Raw genomic sequence first — 10,154 nt, 5'->3', positions numbered from 1 at the left:
ATTTCTCAAGTACCCGCGACGGATGAGTCCCTCTATCTCGTCCCAGAGATTATTACACTATTCGGTACTATGACCGTGATCTCTATGGAAACTGCAGTACAAGTTTTTATTTCTCTCGTTTGGGTTCCCTTTTAGGCGAGGTGGCCATTTTACGTATGGGGCGTCTTTGATCGTCATCAAGATCTCGGTCTGCCTCGCATTTAAGGGTGTGTAGTTCATCCGAACTACTAAGGGAGCTCGAAACGGCTGGCTCGGCTTCGTCTCCCGGGCCGGGTTTTTTCTTCTGTCAACTGGGTTGGAGGGCTTGCCTTCCCTCTTCCTTTTCTCGATCCCGCTTTCGGTCCTTTGGTTGATCTCTTCCTCTGTTCTCATGAACTTATCCGCGAGCTTGAGGAATTCGGCTACGGTCACGGGCTGGCTAGCTACCATGTGCCATTTGAACTCCTTGTGTGTTACTCCTCTCTTGGCCGCCGTGAGCTGCACTGCGGGGTCCAGTCGCGGTATCTGCAAGCACGTGTCATTGAACCGCTTGATGTAGCCCCGGATGGACTCTCCTTCCCTCTGGACTACTCCGAAGATGCTTTCCTCGGTTCTGGGGCACCGCTTGCTGGTAACGAAGTGTGTAGTGAAGACCTGCATGAACTGGGTCCAGCTTCTCATTGACCCGGGGGCCAGGTTTCTGTAACAGGTGCGGGCCACCCCCCTGAAGGTGGTGGTGAAGGCCACGCACATGCACGATTCACTGGCCCTAGCTAGGTGCATTTGGGACTGGAAGGCATCGACATGGTCGTTGGGGTCAAAGGACCCATCATACTTGTCTAAAGGGGAGAGCTTGAAGTCTCTGGGCATGGGGACTGCAAGGAGTTCTGATGAGAGGGGGGAAGGAGCTGAGAGAATAGGGGCAGCTTTTACCTCGTCCGAGCTTATCTCTTCTTTACCTCTGAGCTCGGGCAGGACACGGGTGGCAGTTCGACGACTTCGCCGGCGTCTTCGTTGCTGAGTGGGCCTGGTACTGGCACTGCTGGCCTCTGTGTTGCCGGGCTCGATGGGCCCGGACTGTTGGTAGTCCGCCGCTAGGACGCTGAATCGGTTCTCTATCAACGGGAGTTCAGACTTGGAGTACCGAGGTACTGACTTGACGAGCGAGATTCCCGACCCGCCGGCGAGCTGCGAGGCGGGGGTGAACTTTCTTTCCCCTCGGCACGGGGATGAGGCCTGGCTCTTGGGAGGGTTCTGAAGTTGGGAGGCTTCTCCTTAGTGATGGCATCCACCCTGAGGGAAGGGCTTAACCGGCTTTGGAGCAGGGTGCCGAGGTGGAAGCTGTGGTTGGTTCATAGGCAATTGGGAGAACTACTGCTGATAATGATACTGAGAGATGTGGTGCAGTACTTGGTGCTGCTGGAGCTGATGCTGCTGGAACTATTGCATTTGGGCTTGCATTGCCCGCATGCATTGCATCAAGTCATCAAACTGGTTCTGGCTGGTTGCCAGGGGGACAACAGTTGGTTCGGTAAAGGTTGTTTCGACAGGGAGAGGAAAGGGGACGTTCATGGCGGGAAGGTTTACGGTTACCACTGTTCGTGGCGCATTCAGGCTGGGGATCACATCCACCGGAAGGGGGATGGTGAACTGTCCAATGCACACCACAGGGACTTGAAGTTGTTCCCCGGTGGTGTTCATCTCTGTGCCACATCCGGCATTGCTGGAAGAAGCCATGAGTGTTGGGGTTTTTTGGAAAAAAGGGGTTATGAGAGTTTTAGAGGGAGGCTTTTAGAAGTGTTCCCACAGATGGTGCCAATTGATGGTGCGCAATCCGGCCGGTTCTAGCTATCAACGATCTTGCCTCGGGTTGGAGTAGAAGGTGCCTGAAACGGAGGAGAAAGCGAGTAATCTCCGGGGAAGAAACCGGTGAGAATGCTCTGAAGCTCAAGTTAGTATTTCCTCAAAGGCAAGATAAAACCAGATGGCGCAAAGTTATCACATACCTCATTCTTGGGGGGAAGAGAGCCTTTTATAACCACTTCGCGCACTCACTCCTAAGCTTCTGTCAGGTCGAGTATGATTACCTCTGTGCTTCTGCCAGTTCGGGTGTCATCACCTCTGCTGGGGCAGAACCGCCACTGCTCTCTTTGTCGGAGCCGTCTCTGTAACTGGAGATGGCGGTGGCAGGTGGCCGTTGAAGTGCAGCTGTCAAGCGTCAGATCCCAAGTCAGTCAGGTGCGCCGCCTCAGGATACGGACTCCTTCGGTGTCAGGTACGGTACGGTTGTTCAGTTCGGCGTCCTGGAGGCGAAGTGCTGGAGTGGTGTGCGAGGTGAAGTCTTGAGTTCGGATAAAGGTGTGGCCCGAACTGCCATGGGGCGGGCTAGTTTGGGTTGTTGCCCTTTGTGTTCGTAAGGCTCGGGGTCCAAGGGAGAGCTCGGGCTCCTTGTGGGGAGTTCGGACCGCGGGTTCCTCTTTTCGGAGCTCGCGCCTTGGGCGTACTGTTGTGCTGAGCTGTTACCTTTCCACGTGTTGAATGGTTATGAGGTCGGGCCAAATCTTCCTTCATCAACTTTAATAACACTTGGAGATAAGTGGTAATAGTGGGACTCAAATCCCCATATTTGCTGGGATTACCCAACTATATAATGTACCAATTCGGCACCAAATAAGGGTGTCAATGGCTGAGTTTGGGTTGGACCCATCTGAATTAGAATCAAATTGAATGGATTGGATGGACCAATGAGACATATTGAATTGGACCAATCCAGACTTAGTGCTCCAAAGTATTTATTAGATTGGATTAGACCTAATCCATCTGTAATGGATTTATATTGGACTGGGTTGGACTGAACTAGTATTTGATCATTGACATAAGATAAAAAGTATGGGTGTCAATAGACTGGGATTGGGTTGGACCAAATCTAACTTAAAACCAATTTGAACAGTTGGACTGTCCAGACACTGAATTGGACCAGTCTAGAATGGTCCAAAGCATTCATTGGATCAGATTAGACCTAGTCCATTTATAATGGACTCATATTGGACTGCATCAAATTGGACCAATATCCAGTCCATTGACAGCCCCAGGCATCACATGTGTTGGCGCACACACACACAAACAAATAAAGAGAAACATGCATGTGCATGGGCTGGGCCGGGCCTAATTATATATACACACACTACTTTAAAAAGCACGAATAGCCATAAAAATAATTATAAAATTTTCTCAAGACAAAATTTACCCCTCCATATTTAAATTTATTGATAAAACAAGAGGGCAAAATAGGGTAATTCGTTATTAAAATTAAATGAGTTGAAAATATGTAAATTAAAATATTCAATGCATTGAATTTTCTCTCATTTAATCCAACATTTAAGTTATTAACTTGCATTTACCTTCATTCAATCATATATTTAAGGCATTTTTGTTTCTTCTCATCATTCAATTCTATTAATTAAATCCATACATAATAAATTAATAATTCCAATAACATAAAAACTTATACTTTTAAAATATATCTAAAAAAATAGTGTTTACATCTAGGTGGTCGTAAGAAATTAAACCATTTTGAGTCAAATGGACCAACCCATGTTGCCACGACAAGAAAATTGACTTTGACTGCCGCTAAAGGTTTCACCGGCAGTCGGAAAACTGCCGCTAAAACAATTGTTGATAAAAGTTCTAATGGCAGTTTTCCTGACTGCCGGTAAAGCTTCAAAACTGCCGCTAGTTATAGTTTTAGTGGCAGTCACGACTGCCGCTATAGGGATGCACCGGCTGCGGCTAAAACTATTATATTTTTTTTCACACCTGCCCAAATAACCTGAAATTCGTTCAAAATAACCTGTAATTATTTTAATTACAAAACAAGATTTTAATTTGCTTCAAATAAGCCATTTTATATTCAACCATCCAAATTGAAATGAAATACAAAAAAAACAAAATACAAATTCCATTAATTCATTCATTCATTCTCAAAAATACAAATTTCTCAAGCTCCATTCAAAAGACTTCTTTACAAAAACTTCTTCGGCTTCTCCCAAACTCTTCTTTACAAAAATACAAGCACGGGTGGTGGCATAGAATGTGTATGGATGGCTCTGAAAATGTTGTTGACTGAAGTAGCAGTAGTGATGGATGTAGTCATGGTACTCCGGGTTGTAAGGGTAGGGCCACATCTCTGCCCTCCCCCTCGTCTTCCTCACTGCCTTGAGCACTTTCCTCTTCTCTGTCCACCCAGTTACTGTCACCTTCTGCATCTCCGTGTCTATGTCTTGGTTGTAGAAACATCTTCAGAAGCCTTCTCCTTTGATGTCTCAACATCCTCACTTTGGGAAAGACTAGCCTTATCATGCTGATTAAACAACTGGGACTTTTAACTCCAAGTAGGATTTCAGATTATCCTCAGTTTCAATGTTTCTATCTTTGTACTCTTGCAGCTTGGAGAACCTCCATTGATTTATAACTGCAGCATCCTGACAAAAAATAAAAACTCCAGTCATTATACCACTATATAATACACTGAAAAAATCCACCAATTAGTGTTCCTTTTTACCCATTCTTATATGTGAATCATATCACATTGTGATCCTGGATGAAATTGCTACCCTTACAGCAAGAATACGAGGTTTCTAGAACAAGGCCAAATAGAATGATAAATGATTGGCAAAAGCTCTAACTACAGATGAAGGAAAACTGAAAACAAGGATTGCAAGATGGCATAGCATAGATAAAACAAAGCAAACACAATGGCATTCTTCATACCTAAGGTTGCTAGAAACGGCCATATAAACGCCATAGGCAACACTGGTTGATAAGGGACTTCCTCAGCTTCATCAGCAAAAGACTTGTCAACTGCCTTTCTTGTATTAATCAAGGCATTGGTTACACCTGTGCCAACCTGGAAGAAAAATATTCAACTTTCATCATGTACTTGCATTTACACAATTCGAGCCTTAAATATCTTTTTATGATGTCAAAAAAATCTAAAATTGGAAAAGATAAAAATGAGGGTTGAACTTTGTTAAGTCTAAGTGCTTTAAAGAACAAAATAAGTATAGATGAGAACAAGGGAATTGTATCAATCTCAAATATCAGAAATGCACAGAAAGTTACAGCCATGTGTAATAAGAAGCATTAATCACTCACTTTAGAAACAATATTACTTTCCCAATGAATAAAATCCTGATCATGTCCAAAGAAATTAACTTGAGAATCTAATGTACGTAGAATAGTAATTGGATGAAGCCTCAACAACACAAACACACACATCAAAAATACCTTAGAATATATTAAAAGCAACAGAAACATGGAACTTAGGCCTTAATACAAAACAGAAAACATTCAAAGGACTTTTTCTAAATATTGGTTCCACAAAGAATACCCTAACAACATAACCATAAAGAAATGCCAACAAATATGAACAAAGGAGAGGTGGACTGGATACAGATCTAACCTTTGGCATTTTTTGCAGAAAGTGGCCACCCAAAGATTTGAACCCATGTTCTCAATCTTATCACCCCAAGATTTTGTCACTGCTCCTAATTCTATGATAATCATCCAAAAGAAAAAGAACAAATGCTCTTATGGATTCATTTGCAGGAGAGGGACTTCACAGGCAAGAGCTGTATTCATTCCCCCCCCCCTCTCCCCCTCACCCCTAAAAAATAGGCTAGTGACTGTTATGTTTCTTCAGGGGGAGGGGATTGCTTGCTTTTGTAGGTCCGATATGCCTTCATCCTTTCTTTTTGTTCATACTTTACTTTTCTTCTTTAATAGAATTTCCTGATCAATGCTGATAAAAAAAAAAATCCTGATCAAATGCCAGTAAATAAATACAAAAGCTAAAACAAAATTTATATTCCTATCCTGTTTTCCTTCTCTGCATTCTTTAGGCTCAATTTGGAAACAGTATAAATATAAATATGTGCAGTGCAAATACATACAAAATACAAGGTTTTGTATCCTACACATTTGTATTTGTACTCATTCCAAACTGATCCTTATGTTTCTGTTTTTACAAGCTAATATGGTTCAAAACTTAAAAACATTATGAAAAGTCAACAGTAAAAAAATTAATAGGACGAAGGATAAAAGTCTTACAGAAGAATATATCAGTTTCCAGTGGTTAAAACCACATAAAAGGTTAAATCTAAATCAAAGGGTCTCCTAAGAAAACTGACATACCAGAGATGCGCTGGTTCCAACTGCAAAAAGCTTGGCTCCATTACACTGCATAAAAGATCCAATACCACAAGTTAAGATGATGCATTTGGAAATGATATTTTAAACATTTGTGATTTAATTCAATAAATGCATTTAAAAAAAAATCAATAAAGTAGGTGAAAAGCAATAAAGTATATATCAACAATACCACTATGGCTCCTATTCTCTGTAAAAATGAATAGGATGTTCCAGCCAATGCAACCTGCAGACATGATTCCAAATATCAAGTAACTGTATGCAGAAACATCTACTAATTCAATGACTTACTACCCCCACCCAAAAAAAATGCTAATTCAATGATATCTGTATAAATAAACAGTAACCTGAAAGGCATTATCAGGACAGCTGTGGAAGAACTTAGCAATAGATCCAGCACTGACTGCAAGAGGTGGCCGAAGAGATACTGTGGGAGCAGGAAGCCAGACAAGCATAAAATCTGCAATTATGGCCATAAACTAAGAAACAAATTGCATTAGCTAGATAAATAAACCAGTTTTTTAACAAATAAATCAGTTCAGAAAATATCATTTCAACTAATGAACAAAACCAGAATAATTATCAAGATAAGGGCTTTTTTGTATGCATACAAATCTGTATGTTTTGGACTATTTGTATTTATTCCCCATCATTTTTTCAGATTCTGTATTTAAACCTCCAAGTCATTAGGTTAATCATGCCAGCAAGGCTGCACCATGTACACTCTGTTTGCCAATTCCTTTTCCCAATTACAGTTCCATAATTTTTTGTTTCCGCAGTTAGGGGGTCAAAATTTGTCTCATCAGTGTGATGTTTGGTATCATTAAAAATGTTATTTCATAACCAATTAACAAAACTAAGACCTTGCATATTCCATGTGATTTGCAATTTTCAGAAGCTATAGCCACTTTACTAGCATAGTATCAAAGGATGACAGGATTGGAGTTTTCACAAAATTTATTTTAATTAAACCTTCTTTATGTACTTTCTTGGTTCTTCAGAGTTAAATTGATGAATAAAGTTATGTTCTAATCAATATATTGAGATTTCCAATTAATGGTAAGCGATGTATACATCTTCCTCTTCTTTGCCATTTTTTTCTTTTTTTCCTTCAGTCCCTTGCAGTTTAATTGGTTCTTCGAGCTCTTCTTATCTTCTTTTCTTTGCAGTTATTCACCTGTTTTTTCACCTTTCGTCCCCAAGGTTCCATATAATCCACCCCTACACTTCAGTTACCCAAATTTCAATTCCTTAAAACCAAATCAGCCCTTTATAGAATCCCAAATAGATACCCAAAAATCTACCTACATATTCTTATCTTCCCAAATTCCATTACATATAGATAACCATATTATGAGCACTCTTACTAAGTAAGCTATGGTCACTTTACAGTGTTTATTACTCATTAGCTTGAAAATGAATGAGAAACATGGTAGGAACCCCATGGCTTACTCAATGAGAGCACACTTGTCTGATTGACACTCTTACATACAAGTGATCCACATTTTTTATATAAACATAAAGATAATCATATTTTGACGTTTTAAACTGCAAATGACCAAATAACCAGAATCTGACACTGTGGTAATATTCAATGAGGTAATAAAGGATATTTGGTAATTTAATAGTCATTATGCAACAATGATTTGGCTATCAATTATCTATTCTACCAATGAAATCAGACCAGTAAATTGTCATCCAAGAAAATTAACCTATTTCACGCACTTCCTTGTGGAAGTCGGGTTATTGTAATAGACATTCTTCTTCTAATACAGGACCTAACCATCTAAATTAATTTAATAAACTTATATATATCCTCTGCTATACAAACATAATAATATTCCTGTAAGAACTTTTCAAGTGTCCAACAAAGTCCAGCATAAACATAACCAGACAAATTTTAAATTAAGAATTCATTTTCCTGTTAAGAAAAGGGCATACCACATCAGCTAAGACAAAATCCAGCTCCTTCATAAAATTCTCTCTACGTTGGTCATACTCTGCAGCAGTCTGGAGTCATAACTCAAACAGATTATGATTTTATAATTGGACGAACTTTAAGAATAAAATACCAGTAAAAAAAGAAGTCAAACAAAGAACACAAAATAATAACAGAAAACTAATTAATAAAATGCATTAATAGGCTTACATTTTAGAGCAAAATAATTATGGCACAGTCAACCTCATAAAAGGTACATAAAGCTAATCTTAACAAGTGACAAAGGCCATTATCCAATGTTGGTCCCAGCACCCAGCTATCAGGGGTCTTGGGAGGGGTAGACTGGATATGGTCCTAACCTACACGGAGGAGATGAGCATCTTGACCATTTAACAGTAATTGAGTTGGCTTGGATTGACTTGGCTCAATTAAAAATGTCATAAGGCTCTTTCTACTTCAATCTTGCCTAACAAGGCCGTGGATCGCATGGGTCCCCGACTAGTACACTGTATAATAAAATAACAAAATGAAAATATTAAGATATGATAGAGGTTATATGTTCATTGACTCTCTCTTATCTTTATAATCTGGCTATCACAGATCAGCACCCTGCCTCAGAAACGTTTTCCTTCCCAAATCATCAACAACTTTTAACTAATTAACTATATTCCAATAAAAATATAGCTTCAACTCCGCTTTAAATATCTATTAACTATGCATAGTTCCAACTGTCTTAAGTTTGCTATTTTGAATATCTAATGAGGTTTGGTTGTTACACCAAAAAAACCGTTCACAAGTAGGAAAAGTTGGCCACCAACGGCAACGCTGGCATTGGGTTTGTCTGTTCTTCATGATTATCCCTATATAAACCATAACTCCTCTCTTCTTCTGCAACCCAGTTCCGATCAAATTCTCTGGCCTCCCATCTCCTCAGTTCAAACATATCCAGTGTGTTCAAATGGCACCCAGAGGGACGGAGTTGGCTCTTGTGGCTATCCTCGTGCAATCCTCAAGTTGCACGAATGTGATCATCAGCATGTCATCGTGCTTGAATTACATTATAGGGAACTCTTCAACCCCTGAACCTCAAGTGAGATAAATCCTTGAACCCAAGAGCTTTTAAATAGATTTAGGAAGTGAGATGAAGTTCTGTAAGAGAACGAATAAAACATGTTGAGAAACAAGTGAAGAAAGACAAGACGATTGGAACTGAAAATCACAACACTTGAAACAAAGGATATATATGAGAATAGAATAGTAATGTCGCTTTTGAAAGACAAGACTGAAATAATAAGATAAAATAAAAACACAAAATGGAAGTTGATGCTGCGGAAGTGAAAGATTGAACCTTACCTGAGCGATCGACCACCGGTGGGAGGAGTTTGTGTCGTTTAGAGATCTGTCATCCAAAACAGATTTCCAACTCTCCAATTTCATGAAAAAAACAAGTGATGAGGTATATTTGAAGAAGCGAAGAAAAATGAAGGATGAGATAAACAACTCAAACCTGAGACGAGGAGGCTGTTTCGGAACAAAGAAAATCCAATGACGCAGAGAGAGGGCCTTCGTTGAATCAATAAGATTGTGGCCTGTTGCGTTGGGAAATGAACTCGAGCTTCGAGGTCTCCCAGTCTTACCGCACTCGGGGCTTCAGAGAGAGATGTTACTGCAGGTGAGAAATCAGAAATGGTTGACTGAGAGAGAGAGAGAGAGAGAGGAGAGCGGAGATATGAAAGGGTGAGAAATTATAAAAGCGGGAGGAGGGAGGGCCTAGGTTCCGCGGGAAGTTAAAATTTCTAGCGGCTGTCGCACATGTGTCAGTCAAAAAACTGCCGCTAATGCCCATTTTTCTGTAGTGTGTCACAATTAAATAATAAAATTTAAAAATACATAAAATACAAAAAATATAGAAATTTAAAATAAATTGTAGATACTTTTAACATAATATATTCAACATATTAAACAATAATAACTATAAAAAATAAGAAATGTTTTAATTAATTATGAAAATAGAATATAAAATTTAAAA

At 40.0% G+C, this 10,154-nt stretch overlaps 1 protein-coding gene across 3 annotated transcripts; it reads right to left on the bottom strand.

Annotated features, from left to right (window-relative positions):
- Positions 1-3,908: 3,908 nt before the first annotated feature.
- On the bottom strand, positions 3,909-9,898 carry LOC104613088 (protein RETICULATA-RELATED 4, chloroplastic-like). Of its 3 annotated transcripts, XM_088894192.1 has the most exons (9): positions 9,633-9,897; positions 9,479-9,524; positions 8,128-8,196; positions 6,534-6,665; positions 6,359-6,412; positions 6,172-6,216; positions 4,750-4,885; positions 4,541-4,616; positions 3,909-4,460 (listed from the first exon to the last, which is right to left on the bottom strand). In XM_088894192.1, exons 3-8 carry the CDS (start codon positions 8,158-8,160, stop codon positions 4,558-4,560), a joined length of 459 nt encoding a protein of 152 aa, XP_088750318.1. In that variant the 5' UTR covers positions 8,161-8,196; positions 9,479-9,524; positions 9,633-9,897; the 3' UTR covers positions 3,909-4,460; positions 4,541-4,557. The 3 variants fall into 3 exon arrangements, with proteins under 3 accessions (XP_088750318.1, XP_088750315.1, XP_088750316.1); XM_088894189.1 differs by having other exon boundaries at positions 9,479-9,898; XM_088894190.1 differs by lacking the exon at positions 4,541-4,616 and having other exon boundaries at positions 9,479-9,893.
- Between the last annotated feature and the right edge of the window lie 256 nt (positions 9,899-10,154).

This window comes from Nelumbo nucifera, chromosome 1, assembly GCF_055504915.1.
Source record: "Nelumbo nucifera cultivar China Antique chromosome 1, China Antique-T2T, whole genome shotgun sequence".
Taxonomy (NCBI): Eukaryota; Viridiplantae; Streptophyta; class Magnoliopsida; order Proteales; family Nelumbonaceae; genus Nelumbo; species Nelumbo nucifera.
Note: the sequence above shows the minus strand (reverse complement) of the source record. Positions and strands in the feature narration are given on the sequence as shown.

What these genes read in the sequence shown, in the direction of transcription:
- LOC104613088 (XM_088894189.1), bottom strand. Translation starts at nt 9,562, where the DNA reads ATGAAATTGGAGAGTTGGAAATCTGTTTTGGATGACAGATCTCTAAAC. An exon ending in GTCCTGATAATGCCTTTCAG is followed by an intron (nt 6,413 to 6,533) that starts GTTACTGTTTAT and finishes TCATGTCTGCAG; the next exon opens with GTTGCATTGGCTGGAACATC. An exon ending in TTGGAACCAGCGCATCTCTG is followed by an intron (nt 4,886 to 6,171) that starts GTATGTCAGTTT and finishes TTTTTCTTCCAG; the next exon opens with GTTGGCACAGGTGTAACCAA.